Source organism: Mobula birostris, chromosome 3 (assembly GCF_030028105.1).
Source record: "Mobula birostris isolate sMobBir1 chromosome 3, sMobBir1.hap1, whole genome shotgun sequence".
In the NCBI taxonomy this organism is placed as follows: domain Eukaryota; kingdom Metazoa; phylum Chordata; class Chondrichthyes; order Myliobatiformes; family Myliobatidae; genus Mobula; species Mobula birostris.
This window is the reverse complement of record NC_092372.1, coordinates 81,254,898-81,280,837: the sequence shown is the minus strand read 5'-3', so window position 1 is coordinate 81,280,837 and position 25,940 is coordinate 81,254,898. Positions and strand designations below refer to the sequence as shown.

General features: G+C 38.1%; 1 protein-coding gene across 2 annotated transcripts in view; it reads right to left on the bottom strand.

Annotated features, from left to right (window-relative positions):
• Window positions 1–25,940, bottom strand: part of LOC140195135 (coiled-coil domain-containing protein 149-like) — a 100,918-nt gene that overhangs the window by 60,979 nt on the left and 13,999 nt on the right. For both annotated transcript variants that reach the window (XM_072252950.1, XM_072252951.1), the window contains exons 2-4: window positions 18,164–18,325; window positions 2,143–2,181; window positions 1,107–1,214 (exon numbers count right to left, since the gene is read on the bottom strand). In XM_072252950.1, coding sequence (XP_072109051.1) covers window positions 1,107–1,214; window positions 2,143–2,181; window positions 18,164–18,325 — 309 coding nt within the window. The remainder of the gene's footprint in view (window positions 1–1,106; window positions 1,215–2,142; window positions 2,182–18,163; window positions 18,326–25,940) is intronic.

Below are 25,940 nucleotides of genomic sequence, written 5' to 3'. Positions count from 1 at the left end.
GAGGACATGGCTGTAATCATCATGAGGACATGTTGGAGATGAATTGGGCACGTGATGAAAAGAGAGGCCAACTCCACCATCAAGACAGGGACAGTAAGTGAGTAAGTAAGTTTATATTTTAGCACAATGAAGGAGCACAGAGAAGAAATATGTGGCAGCTGCTTCTTGCTATGGAAGAAATACTATGTGTTGGTAAAATTTCTCTTAATTGCAATTCATGTAGTTACTATATTGAAAAAGGCAATGATGAGTCTATTAGCTCAATGTTAATAATAAATAAAGTTTATAACGAGACAAGCTGGGACAATGAACTGTTGACCATTAATAACTGAGAAGGGAAATTTTGCTCAGCAAAAATTTCCTTCATCTCCAAGGATTTCACAGGAACATGAGCAATGAATTTCCACATCAGCTGGAATAATTTTCTTACAAGGGTCTTCAATGCTGCCAACATACATTGAAAATGAAGGCATGAGCAGGTTGCAAATTTCTGATAGCAGATGAGCAGTGCATCCCCAAATTTCTCACATTTGCTGCTAGTACAGGAGACTACCTGCCCTTGACATAAACTCAGAAAAAGAGTTTGTACTTGTTGGCTTCTTGTAGTAATTAATAATTTTGTCATTTGCAATCATTTATTTGATGGAGGGAAATTTGCACAATCATCAGAAAAGCAAGCTCCAACAGAATTGTTGGCAGCTTTCAATCAGATATCCAAACTAAGCAAATGGGCTGTAAGGTTCAGCAGACCTGAAGGGAGATACTGACAACATGCAGCATAAGCATTTGAACATTCCAGCAATTGATAGTGAATTTCTGACAGTTCCCAAGTAATTGAGTATGTTTATTGGACTGAGGTGCATACTGCTTCTAATAACAAGAGGTAGTCAACTGGAACATTTTAATCACTTGCACAGCTATAGTTATTTATTTCCCATCCTTTGTATCACATGAACTTCCCTCATGCAACTTTAAAAGAAATTATTTCCAATTGTCACTATTGTTATAGTGAATTAAAGGCTTCCTTTCCTCTCTCTGAATTATTTCAGGCAGACGAGATTCATGATTTTCTTCCCTCCATCACCAACCATCCTTATAAACTATACCTTGTTATCACCCTGAGCCTCAGTCAGTCTCTGCTGCATTTCTTTGATTTCCTCTGTGAGTTGTTTATTCCGCTCTCGAGAACTACTCAGTAGTTGTGCCAGGTTTGCCTGGGGAATGAAATGTAGTTTGAGTTCATTTGCTTCCACGCTGTAATTGCTCACTTGTGACACGAACTTGTTTATCTTCAGTTTCAATGGTGTGTTTCTCACCACAGACAGACAAAATGCACTGCTGATATAACTTATCTAATTGAAAGTGTTGGTGGGGGGGAGAGAAATAACTGACAGATAGCATGAACTGTTATGTAAACTACTTGTGTATTAAGATTATGCTGAATTGCTTTTTCTACTGCTGTTGAAACCTTAACTACAAAATCAATATTAACAAAGATAGTTAAGGTCAGAATGAAATGTCATGTCCGTTTGCATCATAGACCATGACAAAAGGGACTTGATAAAAGTAAGGGAGTGTTTGCAGAGTCTGAGGTATGTATTATTATTGACAAGCTGTGTCATCAGATCTCAGCATCAGCAAAACAGCCAGAATCATTGTTAACTACATACACCCTCCATGCTTTATCGATGGGATCTTTAATCAGAGTAAATCAACAGACTTTATCTATAAAGCATGCTCACAGTTTACAGCTTACACTAAAATAGGAGGCATCTATATTTAAAAATACCTTCTAATTTATTACTAAAATAAATATTTCTTGGAATGATTCTTCACTCTATTGTTTCTTGATTTAAATTCAGATGTTGTGCAGTTTTTGTTTGCAATTTTCTACCTAGAGTATCTTTTTCATTGGCATTCAATAACAGGCAGTGCTCATGTTTTATCCTAGGAACTCAATTGGCAGCAAATTTGATCACAGCTAGCATTTATTTCAAATGCTAGGTAAGGCTTATTGCCATTTGATGCATGCTGTGTCTGATTCACTTTTGCAGAATTGGTGCAGCATCTAATTATGTAACGGGATTACAGCCACTATCAACCGGATTTTGTCAAAAGCAGTTCCGTTATCTCACATCTTACCTGATTCCGTTTTTCTGGAGGGAGCGTGGGATCGCCATCCTAAGGAGTTTTAAAAGAAATTTAAACAATCAACTCTTTTCACAAATTATTCTAGATGCAACATCTATAAAACACTTCAGTTACAATGTCGAAATGCACTTTCATTTGTATTTTTCCATGTTCTTTGCAGCATGGGTTTATTCCATCTGAGAAAGCAAAGCAACAATACCAAATGACTCTCAACAGGTTCCAAGACGGTTAAGAAGGTATACCAAAAGCAGTGTCATAGGTATGGTAATTCCAATCTGAGCTGTTGCACATATACGAACCCATGAAGGCAAATTTCAATGACGTTCATGGGTCACTCCCATCAGATCTTTTAGCAAGCCATTTACAAATGGCATTCTAGAAACAAAATGATCATCATTTTTCTAAGATACAAGATAAAGATTCAATTTAAAAAATCAGAATTGACAGGGAACAGAATTATGATTGGAAAAGTTAATTTTTTTTCGAACTAGGATGCTCTAAGTGCTTCTAGGCAGGTAACTGAGTGATGGGACAAAGGGAGGAAGTGAAAGGGAGCAGGCTAACAGCATTATAGAATGGTACAGCAGGCTACAGGCATTCTGGCCCACTGGGCCCATCCCACCCATCTACGCTGGTTCTATCCTTTATTTTTAATCCCCCATATACCCTTCAACTCCCCACAAAGTCTACCACAGACCTACAAACAGGGGCAATTTACAGTGGACAGTTAACCCACTAAACTACATACTGTATCTCTGGACCTGGGAGAGAACTGGATCACCTAGTCAAAGAGAGAACATGCAAACTCTACCCCAACAGCATCAAAGTTCAGGATTGAACTTGGGTTTCTGGTGTTGTGAGACAGCAGGTGTACTAGCCGCACCACTATGCTGCCAACTGGATCCCACGCACTCCCACCAGCTATCGTGGCTCAGCATTGCCCACATCAGTATTCTACTCATAGAATGATCCTTAGTACATGCTCCAAGTCTGCAACATCTCCTATTATAGACAGAGACTAGCTTTAACTGAAGATGCTACTCGGGATATTGGTCCCCACAATGATGCTTACAGCCAATCAGCAGCCTAGTTAGCACTGACCAGACGAGTCTGTTAGCACTGCTGTCAACAGGGCGAGATAATCACATACTGGATCCTACTGCTCCTTTTTGGACCCAAATGAATTTACCCCCAGTATATTTTAATGCAGATACAATACTAACACAAACTGATTCCTTGATCTCACCTCAGCTATTTTCTCCCCTCTTTCCTTCATCAAACTATTGACTCTTTTTGTTTTGCTTGTTGTTTGCATCTTATGTCTGTATCTCTTGTTTCATCCTCACACTTACATTATACACTATGTTGCTTTTCATGTTTTCTTTTCTTATAACTTTTTATTCTCTCATGTTGCCTGTTTCTTCTAGTTTCAGCTCTTTCTGTCACTTTATACATTTGATTTAAAATGTCTTCTTCGTTCCTAAGGCTTGTACTGTGGTGGTTCCCCCATTTAAAATGGCAACCCCCATTTAAATCACTTGAGTTGCTGCTCCTCAATTGTGAGAAAACAACTCAGTGACAACCTAGCAGGCTATTTAAACATGAGGACAGCGTAACCAGAGTTGAGTCCAAACTGTTACCTCCTGGTATTCAGAAGTAAGTAGTCGATCCTGAGTGCAACTGAACAGGAACAGTGTTAGCTAATTGGTTCATATTTCTATGCTTAGGTATTGCTGTAAGAAATTAGGGATCCGAAGTGAACCTTTCGTACTTGTTCAATATTGCACCAAACAATGTCAAGAATTAAACACACTCATTTGTACTTGGCATTTTGCCCGTCCCCATTGCAAAATAACCTAAGTTACTACATGTGGATTTATCTATATGCTTTTAAAAAGTAACAAATAATTAGCAAAATATAGAATAAAAGTAAACTTGCTGTAATAGCACACAGCCTGGAGTCTAAAGACAAAATAGCAAATCCCAATCCGGGGGGTTGGCAGGGTTCTGGAAAACGTGAAGGGAAAAGAAAATAGAGTGGGTAAGTATGTTAATACAGTTATTAATTTGAACCATGGACATGGATACCGATAATTGAGTTGTTAACTTGCACCGGTTACTGTTATTCATTAGAAGACTCTTCTATGCACAAAGATATGTTTAGAGCTTTCACTAAATGAAGTGAAAGATCCAACGTTTATTAGTACCTTCCCAATAGTGATGAAAATAAAAGAGAAATGGACAGGAGGTTTTGGGCAAATCAACATACCCACCAGGTGAAATACACAATTCAACTGAACTTACCTGAAAACACCTTGCTGCTTGCTGTTCCTATACTGTATCTCAAACACACTTTATAGTTACTGTATATTCTCAGTTTTGTTGTACTGGACACACTGCTAATACCTGCTTGAGTAGCAGTCAGGAGAATGATACATCTAGAAATACGATATTCTCAGCCTAATCTATATGTGCATTTTCTGCTTTTCACTGCCACCGGGCCAGTTGTTTGGTAGGCACTGTGAATGTTGATAATTATTACAAAAAGAAAATCAAAGGCCAATAGATAATAGAATAAGGGACATCTTATTACATGTGCTGTTAGTTTAATTTTATTATTTTACTGCAGAAAAGGTATCTTTAAAGCCTACTTATATAATTGAAGTTTGAATCAGAATTAGCATTTTATTCATTTGTTCCCTTGCTTTGGAGAGGTTTTGATAATATTAAGGATTACAAATGCAATATATAACTTTTGAGAAGTAAGGACAGCACTCCACATCATTTCAGTCAAAGCCTCCTCCATCTGTAGCTCTGTATGCATTCAGCTTAATTCTGTTTTCTAAAGTCAAATTGTTTGACTTTCCTGTGCCAGACTATATCTAGGAATGGCGGCTATGTTCAGTTTTGTCAGGATGATAAGGTAATACCGTTTATTCATACACCTATGTTCGCTCTGGAGATATAATCTATAGTTGATGTTTCTAATAGCTGCATATATCCATTTTCATAGCATCATCAATGTATGTGAGTGATTTTATATCAGACAAAAATCACAGAGTTTTCATTGGGAAGCTTTAATTTATATTTGTCGTGTGGAATCATTGGGTGGCAAATTTGAAGATGCTGTTTAAATGAACTTTAAAGCAGCCACTTTCTGCCTGTGATTAATGTTTATTATCATCCATTCATACAATAAATTCCTCTGACAATGCATTGGTTGCTTGTTTGACAATTTTGATGCTTTCTTCCTCAGTGGACCACCACGACATTAAGATCCTTTCCTATATTTACAGATTTGACCTCAATTTAGATTCTTGATGCATTTTTGTTGGGCACCAAGCAGATCGCAATTGTTGATGATTGATTCATTAATGTCATTTTGAAGAACAAAGGAGAGAAAAAAAAAAGGGGGAAATAGTACTGGTATTGGTTTATTATTGATACAGTGAAAAGGCCATCTTGCATTCTCTTTATACAGATGAAATCATTACTCAGTCTATTGAGCTACAATAAGGTAACAATGCAGAATAAAGTGTAAAAGCTACTGGAAAAGTGTAGTGCAGGTAAATGATAAAGTGTGAGATCATAACAAGGTAAATTATGAGGCCAAAAGCCCATCTTTTCATACAAAAGGTCCATTTAAGAGTCTGATAACAGTGGGATTAAGCTACTCTTGAACCTTCTGGTAACTGCTGTTAGGTGTCTATATCTTCTGACCAATGAGAGAGAGGAGAAGAGAGAATGTCTACGGCGGGTGGGATTTCTGATTATGCTGGCTGCTTTACTGAGGCAGTGGGAAGATTAAATAAAAGATAATCACCTGGAGAATGAAGGTTTGTGCCAAGAAGCTTTCAATTGTGAATCAACACTCATCCCAAACACAAAACTTCTTCATCAAGAGAATGCAGACACACTTAAAAACCTTTCCACTTCTTTATACCTTTCCTATTCCAACATGGATGTCCCTGCTGTGGGAGTACCACACAGCACATGATAGTGCAGCATTTCAAGAAGCCAAGGGATTGAAGACTAATTGGTCCTCTACACCCAAAAGTCAGTCTTCTCAGGAATTAAAGAAAATGACTGCCGTGATAGTGCAAAATTGATTGCGATCTTCCAAAATCCCCTAAATTCCAGAAAGAAGCCACCTGACTGAAAATCTATAAATGTATTTCAGTAAAGGAGGGCAACAGATAGACGAAAACTATAAGGCAGTTAGGCTGACATCTATTATCAGGAAAATGTTGGAATCTATTATCAAGAAGGTATGTAGAAACAGAATGTTTAGAAAAACTGAGCAGAATTAACATGATTTAGTGAAACGAAATTATTAGATTTCTTGCAGAAATCAGTAAAAGTAGCGTATTTGGATTTTCAGAAGATACTTGATAAAATGCCACATAAAAGGTTACTTTCAACAAACACGGAGAGGGGTGTTATATATATTATCATGGGTATAGTTGATCAATTAAGTAACAAAAAAATAGAGTCAGAATAAACAGATCATTTTCAGGATGGTAAACTGAATTATTCTGGGTACCATAGGGATCAGCACAATAGCCTCAACTATTTAAAGTTGATCTCAGTGAAAGATGGAGTATGTGGTAGCTGATTTTACTGATGATGCAAAGACTGGCAGTTGAAGCATGATAAGGGGAAATGTGACATTATACATTTTCTTAAAAAAATATAACAGGAGAGTACTGTTTGAATGGAGACAGCAGAGTACAATTGCATGGAGAGATCTGCTTATCCTCACCTATGAAACAAAACAAGTTTCACATTAAGGTGCAGCAGATAGCCAGGAAGGCAAGTGGATTATATCATAACAAGTATAGAGTACAAACATAGGGAAATCTTGCATAATCAAAACGGGTGAGATCACAGATTTTGTACTTTGCTCAGTTTGGTTTCTGTTATTTAAGGATGATTATCCTTGCACTACCGACAAGAAACATTTTATGGGGTTGTTTCATGGGATGAAGAGGTTAGTGTAGGAGGAATTGTTGAGATAGGGTCATATGCATTGGAGTAAGAGGTAACCTTATTGAAACATATAAGATTCACAGAGGAATTAACATGGTAGAAGCTGAAAGGATGCTTGCCTTGGTTGGGGTATTGCCCATATAAGATGGATTGATTAGAAATTCATTCCATCAAAGGGTCATAAATCTTTAGATCTCATTATCCCAGGGAATTGTGAAGGCTGAATCATTGAAAATATTCAAAAGTGAAATAAACAGGTTTTTGGTTGGTAGAGGAATCAACTATTCAGGAGAACAGGGGTGAAAGTGGAGCTGAGACCACGATCAGATCACTCACAACTTTTTTGAATAATGATGCAGGTTTGACGGCCATGCAACCTATTTTCGCTCCAGTTCGTTCCTTATAAGCCCGCCATCCAATAACATCTAACTCAGCAAAATCAAAATTATTAAAATAGATTCTGACGAAAGGTCATCAATCTGAAATGTTAACGGTTTCTCTCTCTACAGGTGCTGTCTGACTGTTGAACATCCTCCGCATTTTATACTGAATTTCTAGTATTACTGTATGTGTTTTTTAATAAGTTGAAGCCCCAGATTGACATAGGTTTAATTAAATATTGGTATTATTAATAACACTAGAGAGTGCACTTTTTATTCTGTATTCTATTTACTCCACTTTTTCAGATAGCATCATCACAAAGTTGATAAAACCCTGAGGACAGACAGCAGAACATCTAGACAAGGTCAGAAGGTGGTTGATAACCTCAGGGAAGCAAACAATAGCAGTATTACAAAAATATTATCAGTAGCTCATCAATGATGTTAATGAATGCTAGGGCAGTATTATTTGATATCTCTGCAATCAATGGCATTTCTAGCCTCACTTTCCTAACAGAGATGATGACAGTCATCACCTGGGAATAAAGAAAGGTATTGGCGAAGACTCAGCAGAGATGTGAGTCACTAAATGTAGAGAAAAGAATGCTGAAAAGGATATTGGTAGTAGATCTGAAGAGTCAAGAACCAATAATGGTAGTCATAGTCACAGAAGATGTAGCCCCCCTATTGATTGTTCTGCCAGATTCAGTAAACAGAAATGACTTCATCAATAATTGCTTGTGGAATTGTTTATCTTTCAATTTACTTACCAAAAACAGTGAAGGGTCATTTAAATCTAAATCAGTTCTTTAGGTAACAATTCAGATGATGAGACAATGACTATAAAATAGTATTGATTGTGCCTTTTCATCGTATACATTGAGAGATGCTTGGTGGAAAGTGACGAGACACTGATGGCACAATGGTAATTAAAACCTAGTACATTTCACTATTTTGATTCAAAGGAACTTTAAATACTCCCTCATTTTGCATTTACAAACGTTTGTAAATCTAACTAGGACAAAGAGCTTAAAAAAAGGAAGATCTGCTTGTGAATCTAAAACATAAGCTGAATGGGATATGGGTGCCCTGAAAATGCACTAAATTAAAATCTAATTGATGAGTGCTCACTTTTATTATCTATAATTACATCAAGGCCACTTTCACATGATGTGTGAACGTGTATCCAGAAGACTCAGCTGTTTCATCCAATCAAAAATCACTGATAAAAATTATTTTCATAATTTCAATGCTATGCTTTGGTTAAAGTGAGTGACCTTCAAAGTTATTTTTGGAGCCTTTCGATATGCATGAATATTGTGCATTCACTGATAAATCTCTTCCTTAAAACATACTGATTAGGCCACCTCTGGTATATTATGTGCAGTTCTGGTCGCCACACTAGAGGAAGTATTTGATTGCACTGGGGATGGTATATTAGAGATCCACCAGAATGTTGCCCAGAATTGAATGTTTCAGTTATGAGGAGAGCCTGGATAGGCTGGACTAGTTTTTAAAGCAGAGAAGACTGAAGGAGGAACTGATAGAGGTCCACACAATTATAGTGAGGCAAAGATAGTGTGGATACTACAAAACTTTTTCCTAATGGCATTCGGGCATTGAGTTAAGGCGAGCAGTAAAGGTTTAGAGGGGTTCTGAAGAAATGTTTCAACCAGAGTGTGGTTGCACACTGGACTGCATTGTCTGAGAAGGTGACGTATGTAGGTACTCTCATAACATTTGAGAAGCAACTGTGAGAGTACTGGAATTACCAAGGTATAGGTTGTGAACCAAGAGATGGTAATCAGAATTGGTACAGACAGGTAATGACATGGTAAGCTGAAGGCTTGCTTTTGTGTTTCTTGATACTGTAACCACAAAATGTTTGTTACATTACTTCCTAGTAGCTTTGAATGACATGTCTCCATCTTTATAATGCCTCTGAGGGGTCCTTCATCCGTCTGACATGGTGATACTTTCTAGTCCTGAGAATCCACCCTATCCTTCTGTGCCAGCTCCTCCCACAAATAATACCACGGACTATCCATCACCACTTCCTTCTTGGCATCATTATCAATTCAGGCACCGGTGGAGATTCACTGACAATTACCTCCAACCCAAATCACACAAGAGACAACGAGTGCTGAGGAAGAAGTGGTAGAGGATGAGCTGAAGACACTGGGCTTCAGACCCTGCTCGGATACAGGTATCATGAGGGCTGAAGCGATTAAGTCTCTGGCTTGACTGTAGTTATTAGTGCCAAGCGACACAAGTGACACTAATGGCTATAATCAAACCAGAGGTTAAAAACATAAATATACCAGACCCCAGACGGATGGCTGCTCAATAGTGCTGCTGGGAGTATTCAGATGAAGATGACAATCGTATACTGTATATGGCCAATGTGGATGCATGGTCAAAAGTTCAGCTTAAGGTTGTGATAGGTCAAAAGAGCTTGAAGGAGGCCAACCCTAAACCCAAACAATTGCATCAGCTTCGTTTTTGCTTGCCCCTCATTTTCCCTATGTTTCCATCATATGCCACCCAGCTACTCGACTCAGCACCTCTGATGTGGCCTGGCCTCCTGTCTCCTCTCTCTCTCTGAAGCTCTCCTCACATTTCCTATCAGGCTGCCCCTGGCTCCTTCTACACCTGAGATCATCTGGGCATCAGAGGTCTTTATAAGCTCCTCATTCCATTCCATCCTTTCTGTGGCCATTTTCAGTATCATTTGGACAACTCACATCGTGAGCTTATGTAGTCTCCACAATCACAATTCCATATTAGGCCAAAAGTCTCGCACATTTCCAGATAATCTAGTATTTCAGCTAAATCTCTCCAAACTTCCTGGCATTCCAATATTACCACAGATCCCAAGAACATCAATCCCAGCCCTAAAGCTAAGAAGTTACTGTCTCAATCCCAGCACCACCTCCTCTTACTACTGATAGGACCCCATTGCCATAGAAGACCACTGCAAAATAGAATGAGCACATGTAAAATCATAGAAGGTACACGGAAGGAATTGGGAAATAGAAAAGAACAAGGAAGCCATTTGTGGAAATTACTCCCTCGAGAGTGAAATACAGTAAATGTTATTATAAAATAAACCAATGCAGTGACTTTTCTTTGTCAAAAAAAAAGCCAATTTTAATCATCTTACTATTAAAGACAGAAAAAAAACAAATCATTTAGCTTACCTGGCAATTGAAGCAATTTTCCTGATCTAATATCGAATGCAGCACAATTATATTAAATGTCAGTGCATAAATAGCGTGGATTACCAACATTCTGATTATGTCCAATATTAAAAATGTATGATGTGTAGTCAGTCTCAAAAGAGAATAAAGCAGCTTTCCATGGCATGATCAGCACTGAAGTTAATATTTGCATGCAGTGTGCAGCATGACCAGAATTCATACGACTCATTTGTGTGCATTATATGCACTGCATCAGCATCTCATAATTGAGGGCTTCTAGTTTTACTAGATAAAGTATTTCTAATCTACTCTGCAAGCTGAATCCAAATGTCTTATATTCTAAATCATACTGACAAGTAAACATATGAGTGGTTTCCCCTTTCTAACTTTTTTTTGGAGGCTGTTTGTGGATAGGTATGTCTTCAAAGAACGACCCTCTGAAATTATTCCTACTCCTGAGAATTGAAAAACTGCTGAAGTTGGAAACAGGAAACACTCAGTAGGGCAGATAGTATCAATAGACAATGAGTCTTTGATCTGAAGTATTTGCACTTCCCCTTTCCACAGATGCTGCCTGATTTTCAGAGTGTTTCCAGATATTTCTTGTCTTTACATTAAGGCCAAGGCACAAGAGATCTGGCGGATGCTGGAGATTGTGAGCAATACACACACAAAGTACTGCAGGAACTCAGCAAGTCAGGCAGCACCTATGGAGGGAAATAAACAGTTGATGTCTTGGGTTGAGGCCTGATGAAGGGCTGTGGCATGAAACATCGACTCTATATTTCCCCTCATACATACTGCCTGATTTGCTGAGTTCCTCCAGCATTTTACGTGCATTTCTCTTCATTAGACCCAATTTTACTAAGTAAAAGGGATGGGCAAGAATTGGACTGTATACTGCTCTACAACCAAGAGAGGTGGAGCAAAATATAATGGAGGATAAGGTATGCAATTAAAAGGAAAGATAAAGAGAGGAAGGGCAAGTGTAGCTATAAGGATGAAAAGCAATTCTGTTCAATGCCACAAGTACTATTTGTGAACTCCTAATGCTAGCTCAAGTTTCAATTCTGAGGAGGGAGTGCTGAGGCTCAGTCCATTTTCCCTGGAGCAGAGGAAGTTAAAATAGGGCATGACCGAGGGATGTAGAAGCCATGTGCCAAGTTTTCTATTTGCAATGCATTCTGTGCCGTGCGTTTATTACGGTAGTTAGTTACGTGGGGGGGGGTGGGACGTGATAAAACTGAAGGGAACAGTTACCTATCCTTGCGATGTTTCAGTCAGCTTCAGAGCTGCAGACTGCCTGGTGTGATATCTTTTGTTAATTGCTTAATTACACTTGAAGTTACTTAACTTTAAGTATGTTTAATATTGCTGGCTTTAGTTTCATTGCTTCAAGATTGTATGTTTTGCTAGTTGATAATTAAGGATCAAATACATTTCTTTGACTTTTTGAACATTATTATTGGATTGGATCAGAGGGTGTGCCATTCAGGATAACTCCCCATGCTTTGTCTCCGACAGCAGCGTTGGTTTGCTCAAATGGCTGCTACAAGGTATATAAAATTATGATGTTTCTCGATATGATAGATTGCATAAATTTTTCCCTTTATCAGACTGGATAAAGTTATGGGATGTAGATATAGGACAAGATGTGACAGATTAACAGGGGATTTAAGGGCAGGCTGTTTAACGCAGAGAGTGCTGAGTTATCTGGAATTCAGTGCTACAGAGAGAGAGAGGTGGAAGCAGAGTCACTGAAAGCATTTAAAAAGTAGGCAGACAAGCACTTAAATCACACGAGAAGACTACAGGTCAAGTACTAGAATATGGTATTAATACAGACGGGTGCTCACTGGTCAACGAGGATGTGGTGGACCCAATGACATGTTTCTATGCAGTATGTTACAGAGCAGAAACTGCAACAGCTTTTAAAATGAGAGTTATATTTGTCTGTAAGGCTTACATGAGTTATGTGCAATAACCCCAGGCTTGATTAATCATTGTGCAAAAGTGCCACTGGGTGGCATAGGCATATCATAAGGAAGTGTGAGCAAAAGCCTGGCCTCCATGCCTTCCTAGCATTGTGGATGACGGCCACCTTGGAGGCAATGAGTTGAGACCAGAATAGGGAAAAAGATATCTGGACAACAGATGAGCCAAACTGTTGAGAGTGATTCACATTCCAGGGCACTGGGGCCATTTCGGGGGAAGGCGAAACCTGAAAAGACTGCATGTCAGTGGTACTAGGACATTTTGCTGAAGTTTAGGGAATGTGTTTGAAACTGATGAGGGATGAGCACTGCAAGGTGGAGCTAACAAGCAGAGAAAGGGTGCAAATGGAATTGGAAAATCAAACAGCACCAGATGAAGAAACAGAAAATGATTAGATAGGACCAAAGCATGAGAGAGTCCTGATGTTAATTTGCAGTGCATGCATATAGTTGCAAAGAGTGCATTAAATAAGCATGGCGAGCTGTAAACACAATTAACCCCTTGGGATTACGGTACTGTGGTAGCAATAAAGACCTGGCTAAAATATGTAGGCGATGGCTCAAATTATCCCTGACGTTTAGAAAAGATCGGTAAAGGAAGGAGGAGTTTGTGGGGAGACAGGGCAGGGTCTGGGCAGTATTAATTTAGGAGAATACTACAGTGGTGGAGTGAGAGGATGAAAAGGATGATCAAGACCAAAATCCATCTATTTGCTGTGAGTAAAGAAACAATTGAGTGGTATTTACATTGCTGGGATGGTTCTAAGTGAAGGGTATTGAGGAGCAATTCATGGGGATGTTATAGTGGGTGGAAAAGTGAAAATGAGGAATGACAGGTTATGAGAGAAGGCCAGCAGCAAACATAAAGAATTCAAAATAAACAATGGAAGGGCTGGAAGAGTTCCAGTAAGATGGCGGTGTGCTCAGTTCCAGTGGCTTCAATGGAGCCAACCAAAGGTGTTATTGTCTTTTGTAAACATACTTTTTTATGATCACAAGGCCCTGCTGGACATTAAGAACTTAAAGGTACCCCATCAGCAAGTTGCACATTGGCAGAGGAAAGAAAGGAGCTGGGCTTGGTGGGACTGTGCTGGCGCCTGTGTCAGAGAGGCGTTGGAGGAGATGGTGCGTGAAGGCAGTTTGCGATCTAACAGCGAGCAGCAGTCTTCTCCACTTTTTTTGTGTTCACAAGACCTATTTGGAATTTGTTGATACGAAATGCTGCAAGTCCGATTCACTGCTTTATTGACAGACTAGACCTCAAGCCGTGGTGTTGCCTCATGACAGTCTTCCAGGAGAGAGGCGTTGAAGTCGGTATGCCCCACCACAGCACTGGCGGCAACATGATACAGCGTCCAAGCTGGAGTTGGTGCTGCCCCCAAGTGTTCACTCAGCAGACGACAAGCCACATTGTGTTCAACTGCAGACTGCTGCAACATTCATGGACTTGGGGTCTAGGACTATATTTTTTGTGTGACTGAATCTTACTGATATCTTATATGTGCTATATGTGCCTTGTGCTACTATGTGAGACAATTGCTACTGTGTTTTGCACCTTGGCCCCGGAGTAACACTGTTTCGTTTGGCTGTATTCATGGGTATTTGGGTATGGTTGAATGATAATTAAACTTGAACTATGAACTATCAGCGTAGTAGAGTGAGCAGAGACTAGAAAGGAAATCTACTTTAGAAGGTAGAAGGCAGGTCTTATGTATAAAATTAACATTTTATAACATACAAAAACTAGAGTTTTACAAATAGAGGCATAAAATGTGTGGCTTTGGAGCTGGTGCAGATAAGGTACAGCAGATTGATTCCAGAGATGATGGGGTTAGCCTACAAGGAGAGATTAAGTCACCTGGGGCTATGCTCACTGAAATTCAAAAGAATGTGAGGGGATCTCATAGAAGCATATAGACTATGAAAGGGATGGATAAGAGAGAGGCACAAAAGCTGTTTTTACTGATAAATGAGACTAGATCTAGGGGGACATAGCCTCAAAATTCATGGGAATAAATTTCGTACGGAAATGAGGAGAAACTGCTTTTCCCTAGAGAGGAGTGAGTCTATGGAATTTTCTGCCAGGGATCCAGTAAAGGTTACCTCATTAAGTATATTTAAAAACAATTAGATTTTTTACATAGCAGAAAAAATTAGGGTTGTGAGAAAAAGTCAGGTAAGTGGAGCTGAGCTTATGGACAGAACAACCAATATCTTATTGAACGGTGTAAGTTCGATGGATCAAATATCCTACTTCTGCTTCTATTTCTCATGTTCTTATGAATACCGGAGCAATGAAGTTTTGATGAACCATTTAAAAAAAACACTTCTTCAACCACTGGATGCCACACTTTCAAGACAGTACAGAACAGATTTACCAAAATAAATTCAGGGATGCAGGTTAAATAAATATACCAGAAAAGTTGGCACCATCCTCCTTGGAAAGGAGGGGATGATAAAGGAATTTAAAATCTGAACAGTATAAATAGAGCAGATAGAGAAATTGTTTCCAATGCTGGAAGGGGTCAAGGCAACAACAAAAAAACCCCAGAGGTATTATGAGGGAAAAGCTTTTTTTTTAATATAGCAAGTAGCCAGGGATTAGAAGGCACTGCCAGATCCACCTGTAGTGTTTAAAAGAGAGCTGGTCTGAAATAAACAAAAATATTTGCTTGACTTTTGTGATAGGGGTAGAAGTTGGGTTATTCTTAAACAGTCCCAGCAGAGCAACAATGGACAGAATTAGCTTCTTCCACGCCATTTGTGGTTCTGTGGTGATGAGGTTTGACTGGGGTGTTGGGGATGAAGAGGGAGTTTTGGTGGACAGAAAATTGGGGAGCAGGAGGGCATCAGTAGCAATGGGGAGACAGAGGTGGTCAGTAACCATGAACACAGGTGGATGCACCGTACTCCTAGGACAGCTCAGGTAGGGATGAGTGTTGAAGCACAACTTATCTCCTGGGTTGAGACCTGTTTCAATGTTTGCTAGTCTCATCTACACAAATGATATCAAATCCAGTGTCTGATTATTGTGTTTATAAAGTAAATTTCACATAAAAATACTTTGTTCCGTGACAGTTCTCTTTGGCCTGAGAGTTCTCTTCTCTTAAGTATGAGAAGCAAAAGGAAACTATGTTGTGACTATCAGAAAAGCTTTTCATCCTTCAAACTGGAACCAAAACTGGGACAAACAAATTTGTTAATGTAATTTCCCTCTTAGGAAGGGATAACAGAATACAAAAGCAGGGCCTATATTGTACTGAGTATTAGCAATTTAGTATCGGATCAGTAAACTCAAACTGAGTGAACACATGGGTTCCAGTAATTACTGAGTACAATTATAGTTGACACCATAATTAAAGTCAAGGCCAACAGTTACAAAAGAAATCTCCAGACAAGAGTAGACTTTCCATGATAAAATCACCATGGAAGATTAAGGTTCAGGGAATGAGGGAGTGACAATCAGGGTGTGGGAAAAGCTGATACTGAAATGGCATTAATCATGTGAAGGTAAATAACTTCGGAGAGCGCCTGGATGAATTTCCTGAGTAATGTGAAACAAATGGAAACAACCACCCATTTTTATTGCATTTCACTTTGACTAAAGCTAGTTTTAATTACTTGACACCAAAACCAAAATAATATACTTGAATTTTTTGATCAATATCTTGTTTCTTGATCCTAGGAGCATATTTATTCAAAAATCAAATGGACAAGGTTGGATACTAAAGGTGTCCTGTGCATAGAAAATTAAGCCATACTTTTTCTCATTAACTCAAATAAAAAGTTGGCAATTCTAATTTGGTCAAATAAGTGGAGATTGGTCTACTGGAATATCTAGGTATGGACAAGGAAATGGGTAAAACTGTATTAAATAATTGTAATTATTCAAATTAGGAACCTGTCATGAACTTTCAACTTAACCAGTTAGCCTAAACTTAATTGTTGGGGCAAAAATCAAGACTTATCACTAATATTAATTTTTTTAAAATGACAAAGCTGGAATGAAAATTGTTTTTCAGAATGCATTTGATGGAGATACAAGAGACTACAGATGCTGGAATCTGGAGCACGAAACAATCTACTGTGGGGGGGCTGATTGAGTGGGACTCTATTTTGGGTAAAAACCCTGAGTTCTGACTGAGATTTCATCTTCAAACACTGACAAATCCTCTCCCTCCACAAATGCTGTTCAATCCGCTGAGTTTCTTGAGCAGATTGTGTGATGCATTTGACGTTTTGATTGAAGAAACAGAAGATAAAGACAGAATGTCTTTATAGTTCAAGAAGCAAATAGTCCACAAGTTCCTCCCAATTTATTGCACATTTGAAGTTCTGATCTATAACATCTCCCTAGTTGATTCCAGTCTACTGATGTTGTAAATGACCTCTTACACCCTGATATGGCAAAAGCCTTGGATGGGACATTTCTGTACTGTATTTTAAATATAAATTGTGGCAAGCCATATTTATGATGCAGTCTGTCATTTGCAGGGTGGTACAAAACCATAGGCTACAATGGGCTTTACTTGCAATTGCTTCTGTGTTAATCACTCCAAAGCCTCTAGGCTGCAAACTGGTTTATATAACAAACTCCACCAGAGATTCGCAAATCAAGTCTAATGATGCTAAAGCTGGTGTATGTATACCCTGAAACATTAAGCCTTCAGTAAGACAAGATTACAAATTATCTTCTCCTCACAGAGTTGAAAAATACCTTGCATGTTAGATCAGTTAACAAAATACTGCATAGAATATAATTTCAAGACTGCTGGGATATTAAAAATGCATCAAGGAAAACAATTAGTCGAGGATATAGCGCAGGGCATAAGATTAAATATTCCACTGCAGTTCTGCTTATTTTACCTACGGAAGCAGAGAACTGATCTCAGAAGATTAACTGATCTGAGTTCGTAATGAACCTACTGACTGCAAAAGAGGATTGAAGGATATTCCTCAATTCATCTTTATTCACTTTTTTAAAAATGAGCACAGTAAGAAGAATGTGAATAATTATTAATTCTGTGCTTCTTAACTGAGGCAATCATAGGTAGAAATTATAATGATGTTTGTGTTTCAGCTGTCAGGCATTAAGCTTCTCTATATGTTCAGCAAACATGGAGAGGAAAACATGGGAGGATTTATCTGTGATGATGCTAATGATGTGGGTTTGTAGAAGATTTAATAATTTCACATATACTGTTAGAGATTATATATAACAGGCATAAAAAGCTATATATGATTTCAAGTACTAAACAGGTTTATTTGATTTATGAGAAAATGTTTAAATTTTTGCACCTCTTTATACTCTCTGCTAAGTTGCATTTTTCAGTTTGCAAAAAATGGGAAAACACTTCAAAAAGCAGCTTATAAAATCGACACAGGGGTCCTACGTCCTCCCAAAATTCCTCCGGTGAGCAGGGTTTTGTAGATTTATGTAGAAACTTACCATTAATTCCCTGTACTTTTTCTTTAGTGATTGATGGCGTTCCCGTAACTGGTTAGCCATTAGCTTGTACTGGTCCCGTTCTTGTTGACATGTATCAAGTTCCTTGGAGAGAATCAACAGAGCCTCCTTCTTACTCTCCAGCTTCCTTTTGCAAATCAAATACTGGAACAAAAGAAACATTTTAAAGTCAGGTTAAAGCAAGGAGTAAAAGTGATCAAAGCTTAGGCTTTGTTCTTTACAATAGAAGCAGGCAGCACTTTCAAAAGTACCACAGGTAGCTTCCACTATCCACTGAAAGATAGGCTACCATTTAAAAAATCTACCCTGTTTTCTTCAAATGACTATATTAGAACACTACAATAATTGCTGCATCTTTTAAGCAATCATGCCACAGAAAATCAAGTGCATTTAGTATCAACAAGGCCTTCAGTGCACACCAATGAAACATCCAGAGGCAGATGATATGTGCTTATTTTTCATCTGAGCTAAATGCTGGGATGTTCCAAACCCATTTTTCCATTAAAGCAATCATTTTTTCTCCTGATCATGGGGGATCAGGATGAAGGGAAAATTGCTTGAACTTCCATGCTAATTCTGAAATGGATAATATGGTAATGAAGAGAACTGGGCAATGTAGGATTTATTTTGGTAAAACACATGCTCCCTTCCACCACCTGGTGTGGAGCAGGGAATGGTGAAATGTCACAAGCATTTTAATTTTACTTTCCTAGTACTCAAGTCAGCCTGGCCACCTTGGGGCATGTACACTCCTCTGTTAATATTCCACCTCCCTTTTTTGGGAGATTTCAGCTGCAATTCTACCTATCAAACCGATCTTACAATCATCACCTTAGCACAAGGTTGGAATTCAGCCTAATTTCCAGGTTAATATCTGGCCCTGCCATGTTGGAGATGCAGTGGATGCGAGCTGGATTTTTCACCGTGTTTATCCCAAGGACTAAATAAACTCAGGTGTACTAGTTTAAAATGTCCTCCTCGTATAATATTCATTTGCTCTTCATTTCAATACTGTCAAATGAGACCGACAAAGGTCTAGGAGAAAGATCTAAAGGAGTCTTCAATGAATTCAAGTTATGCAGTGTTCATAAAGGGATTTTTCAATTGCAAATTGTTGACAGATATTAAAATTGGAAAGACACGCAGTCACTCTTTCAATTCATTCATTATGTCCAATGCATTCAACTTTAGTCACTAATTCTTGATTGTCCCCTGATAAACTCAGGGCAACCTTTTTCTCAAGTGTGAAATCACTATGCCCCCAATGGATGGAAAATTCAGCAGCCTCTTTCCACCTGTTGTCAGCTAACACAACAAAATGACGATGGAAAAATACTGGGGTTCAAAATGACTGCTGAAACTCATTCAAGCTTCAACCTCCTGGTTCGTGAAAACATAAATAGAGCTTTGATGGGATTTCAGCTTTCCATTCGCTCTTGGATATCCATAATTCGTTATTCAAACACAGTAAAACATTCCATTTAATGAACATCAATTTAGGTGACCAACCATTGTAACAGAGTCTCATTACCATTTCTGCATGGCTATAAAGTTAATTTAGATCGAGGACCAAGACAGCAAAAAAAATCTATACTCACAAAGCTTGGCTGATTAGATATTATACTATATGGTGATGCATGCAGGGGTACTGTATGGCTCCAGTACCCTGCTGACACTCTTTGTAATACAGCTGTCATCTATTTGATCAATAACAACACTATAAATGGAACCAGAAGTGGCTCATTCAGCCATTTGAGAATACTTTGTCATTCAATAAAAATCACTCCCAATCTTGCATTTCAACTTTGCCTTCCAACTTCCTCCTTCCCTCACTTTCCCCACATCCCCTGATGCGCTAAGTATTCAAACAATAATTCAGGAGGGGTTTGAAACATACCCAACAACCAAACATCAATGCAGCCCTTGAAACGGAGAATATTTTCTTCTCCTTCCTAAGTATCTCATGTCTTAGTCTGACATGAGATATTTACACCTTCTCGATCAAAAAATCCCAAATTGTACCAGATATACTCTCAGGGTACACTCAATATTTCCAGAGAGTAGATATCAGGAATTGTGTAATGGTGGATTGAGAAATAGAGGTGTAGGTGGTTAAGATTTGTAGTGAGGAGAAAGGAAGATTGTCCTCTTTGGAGTCAGACAGATGATAGTTTAAAATATTAAAACATAAAATATAGAGTAGTAGGATTTCTGGAAAGCTGGCAAGTGTGGAAGAGTTATGCCATAAAGAAAGGTTTGGAAAAATCTGCTTCAGACTCCTCAACCACTATTTTGCCAAATCCCTTGAGACTTCTGTATGCTGCTGTCACCTTCTGTTCTTTTAATCTGTAGAGAACACAAATCTGTCCTATTCTTCCTTATAGGATAAAAATCTATCCTGGACCAAACTTCCAGTGAACCTTCAGTGGACGACTTCTAAAGGAAATGTAGCCTTCCTTAGGCAAAGATACCAGCATTGTACATTGTATTCCAAGTGCAATTTTATTAAAATTTGGTATATTTGAAGCAATTTCTGTATTTTTAAGCTTCAGTGAAGTGCCAAGAAACTCTTTCCAAGTGGTTGCTGCATCCAAAATAACTTCAAGTGACTGATGTAAAAGGATATCCGGACGTAAGATTTTATACTACTCAAAAATACGTTGCTTCTCTTATTTTTCCATTAATGTAGGTAATATTTCTCCACACTGCATTATCCCTGTCACATTCTTGCACATTCATTTAACTTTCCCCTATTCCTTTCCAGGCTCAGAGCTTTCTTTCCTACCTACTTCTGGATGCATTACAATCAATTCTCCTTATCAATGCAAATATCATTGATTTAGACTGTAAACAGCAGATGCCCAGACATTGATCCATTTTCTACCTCATTACTTAGCACCTGCCAATGCCAAAATAATTTACTTTTCAGAATGTTAATTAATCCTTAATCCATGCTATTATTCTCAGTCCCATGAGTTTTAATCTTCTATAACAATTTCCAGTACAAAGCCAAAACAAATGCATTTTGAAAATCCAACTGTGCTACATCCATTGTTTCCCCCTTACCTATTTTGCTGGTTACAACTTCAAAAATCTTCAATCAATTTGTCAAGCATAGTTTCTTTTTCATCACTCTGCACTGACTTCACAATTATGTTATGATTAGATTTTAAAGATCTAGTTTCTTTTCCTCTAATATTATATTGCAATATTTCTTCTATATATTTTATATTTGTCTGTTTTCTCATGAAAATAATTTCATGATTGACATATTTAAGTTTCCTCTCTTAAATCAATTGACACCATTCAAAAATATGGGGGAATCTGAAATACAAAGCCAATGCATACATACGTTTAAAGTCACCCCTTATAAGGTACCAGTATTTAGACTTCTACTGTTACTAATTATTTAAAATACTAGATTTTTGGTTGACCATAAGACATAGATGCAGAACTAGGCCATTCGGCCCATTGAGTCTGCTTCACTATTCCACCATGGCTGATCTATCAGCCTTGTCAACCCCATTCTCCTGCCTTCTCCGCATAACTGTTGCCACCCTGACCAATCGGGAACCGACTAACTTATGATACTTGATGAAGGAAAAAAGATAGATGTGGCTTATATTGACCTCTTCAAGGCTTTCAACAAGGGTATGGTAGGCTTGTCCAGAAGGTTAGAGTACAGCTTTGCAAACTTGCTTCAGAATTAGCTTGGCGATAGGAGGCAAAAGGCAATGGTGGATGGGTGTTTTGCTGACTGGATATCTGTAACAAGTGGTGTGCTGTGGGGATTGATGGTGGGGACTTTGTTGTATTTAGTATATATAAATGACTTGAATGAGAATGCAGGAGGTCCAACTGGTAAGTTTGCAGGCAATAGGGAAATTGGTGGAGTTGTAGATAGTGAGAAGGGTTGTTGAAGGATACAGCAGAATATAGATCAGCTGGAAAGGTGGTGGAAGAGTGACAGATGGAACTTAATCCAGATAAGATTGAGGTAATGCACTTTGGGAAGTTAAATTCTAGTAGAACAAATAAAATAAATGGCGGGAGCGATGATACACACAAGGACTTTGGGGTGCAAATTCATAGCTCAGTAAAAGCTGGATTTGGTATTGAAGAAGACATTTGGCATGGAATGAGTCATTGAGTATAAAACTTGGAATGCCATGTTGCAGTTGAGCAAAGCATTGGTTAGCCCGCGTTTGGAATATCATGTACAATTCTGATCATTGGGAAGGATGTAGCAACAATAGAGAAAGTGCAGAAGCGATTTACCAGAATGTTGCATGGAATAGAGGGCTGTAGTTATCAGGAGGTACTGGAAGCTGAGTGGTAATCTACAGGGTTTATAAAATATGTGGGGCAAGGATAGGGTAGATTGCATTTTTCTAAGAACAGGGGAGTCTAGGGTATAAGGTGAGATGAAAGAAATTTAAAGGAAATCAGAAGGGGAAGCCTATCTGGACTGAACTGCCAAAAGAGGTGGTAGAGGCTCTTACAGTTACAACGTTTAGAAAGCATTTGGGTAGGAACCTAGATAGGAAGGGTAGAGAGGGATATGAGCTTAATTCAGTCAAATGGGATTAGCATGAACAAGGTTGGTCATAAAGGCCCATTTTTGTCATGCATAATTCTATAATTCTACTTTGTATGATTATTTAACAAATTTTTGTCTTCTGCTATAAAGAATGAAACAAAAAAAGTATAAGGTAATAAAACAAATGGCAAAGTACACAGAAAAGGATTATGAAAAGAAATTTGCAGGACATGAATAATTAAAGAAATAATATGTTGAATAGATCTCAAATTTCACCAAGTTAACAATAACAAGAATGGCACATGCCCTGGGCCAGGTGATTTCCTCCCATGGTTTCAAAGAAATAGATGAGGAAGTTAAAGATACCTTTGGTATAATCATCCAAAGTTCTCTTGATACAGATTCCATCCCTTTAAATTGGAAAATTTCACATTCTACTTGCTAGTTAAATAAGATGAGAAGTGAATATCGTGGATCAATCAGCTAAAAATCAGTTCTTAGGAAATAAGTGGAGTCTATAATTAAAACCAAAGAGACCAACCATGAAAATACTCAACTGATCAGAGACAGAATAGATCTCTAACCTGAGAAAACTGAGTTTCTGGAGGAGATAATTAAGTTACTGGGATGATTAGGTTACTGGGCAATGTACGGCCTTACATTGTGTTTACAATTATTTGCCATATTTTTAAATTCCTGAAGTAGTGGCATAAATAAATGAGACATTGGAAGCAGTGTAGATGATAGTACAACATCACAGATGGTTATCAGTAGATTATGCCAAAGGAAGACAGACTTCAGTGTAATCTATTTGGACTAAAAATGAAAAATTAGGTTAAATGGCAGAATGCGGAAAGGGAAAGATCTGTCCAACCAGATTTAGTAGTCATGTATGTAGATCTTTAAAATATATAGAAAAATTAATCCAAAAGTCTAGTTGGAATTAATCTATCAACTCTTCCAATTCTGATGAGAGGCTGAAACACTAAGTCCATTTTCCTCTTCATAATAAACCTGACTTGCTGAATGACCCCAGTATTTTCTGATTTATTTTAGATTTCTAATATTTACATGTTTTTGCTTTTAGATTAATTGGAATGCAGGTCTTTACAACAGAGCACTTGAATATAAGGGGAAGTTAAGCTGCTGCAATACAAAGCTCTAGTTAAGCAACACCTAGTATTAAATGCAGTTCTGGATTTTGCACCTTAGAAAGGATATATTGGTCTTGTTAACCTGAATGATATAAGGTCTTACAGTATTAAATTATGAGGAGTGATTATATAACATGGGTCATACTTCTTGTAATTTAGAACTTTAAAAAGTGAAATCATTAAGGGGAACTAAATGGTTAGAAATGGTTACTATTGATTAGAGACCTTATTACTGGCAACAGAACATTCAAATAAAAGCTGGCCCTTTCATGAGACAAGCAATGATTCATGTTTAGTCAAAAGAAATTTGGACCTCATTTGCAAATGCCAGATTTTTGCTGTTGAATCTAAATCTGGCTTTATTTTGTTTACCAAAATAAATTTGGAGACAAGATGGTTATACGTTGAATAATCGTGATCAATCATGACCTGATGGAACGTTGGAATAAATTGGGATGGAGTCAAAGGGAGATGGTGGTAAATGGTTAGTAAGGATCAAAAATAAATTGGAAAGAAGTTTGCTAAGGTGCAGAGAAAGCACCAGAGTTGCTCTGGTAAAGTGCTGCCGTGGCTATAATGGGCCAGATGACCTTTAGTCTGGTAACCAATCTATGATCGGGGGGGGAGCCCTTGGCTACATTTACATCCCATGAAAATTTCCTTCCACCTGCATACTTGAAGGAGGTCAGCAATTATAGCAAAAGGGTAAAACTCAACCCAAATGATAGTTCACTGATAGTCAGCCTCAAAGGTTACAGAGAACGTATTTTTTCAAACAACCTCCAGTAGAATCAGCAGCTCCATCCTATCTAAAGAGCCTGTAAAGCAATAAAATTGCCTTTGAACAATTCAGTGAATATAATTGTTCTTCTCAAATTTGAGAGAATACATAGTCAATATCTTTACTGCAAAGTGATAGACCTGCAATAGGAAGATTTCAAATGTTTTAAATTGCATTGATCGATCAGAAATATTATGCATACTTGGCAATAATTTCAGCTCCAGAACAAATACCTTAACAGCATTTATCAAAAAAATAGCCGGAGGAATTATTTCCTTTAATAACAATTTAACATCTTTTGGTACTTGATCCATGTTACACTACAAATCACACAACAAATTTGAAAGGTAGACTGAATTTAAATACCAGTAAGTAGTTTACTGGGATTACTGATTTACTTCGTCCTGATGAAGGGTCTCAGCCCAAAATATCGACTGTACTCTTTTCCGTAAATGCCGCCTGACTCACTGAGTTCCTCCAGTATTGTGTGCGTGTTGCTTGGACTTCCAGTGTCTGCAGATTTTCTCTTGTTTGAGTTTAAAAATGCCGATATTTTGACCTCCAGATCCACATTTACTATAGCACTACCAATATGTGTTATTACCTAAATATTGTATCTTATAGTGCTGCTTCTTAGCCCATCTGAAGATCGATTTCACCCAAAGTGAATCACACTGCCAAACAATTCCAGCTCAAAACTAGACAATCAAAAAATTGACAAAGTATTGTGAGACCCAAACAAAACTTCCAAAGCTTCTGAGTCAGTGATATATGTGACAACATCATTTGCCAAAATATTGCCGCAGGGCAACTTGCACCATGGTCTCAAGTTATTGGGCACTGTTGGAAGAAGATCATCTTTAAAATGGGGTGTTGAGCTAAGAGGCTTGAAGTTGGGTGCACTGGAGTTTCTAGGCAACTGGATATGAAGTTCTTGGAAATCTAAGCTTGGGGGAAAAAAGGCAACATCCCTGGATAAGAGAAGGATGAAGGCAAATGTTGTTAGAAGATAAATGAAATCTAAGAATAATGTTCCAATAAGGAAGTCTCTTGAGTAAGGGAGGTGGATGTGGTGGAGAAAGGGAAATGAAATTAAAATCCTGCATATATATTTATATATAAAATGATTTTTCTTCCATTATTTCTCCCTTTGCTTATTGCTTCCTATTGTATCCTGGTCTAGCCCTGGTTCCCCTATGCCACAGGGAACAGTTGGATCTTCATAGTGTCTTTCTAGCACATTACAATTGTAACCATAATGCTGTTAGCATAAATTCGAATCTA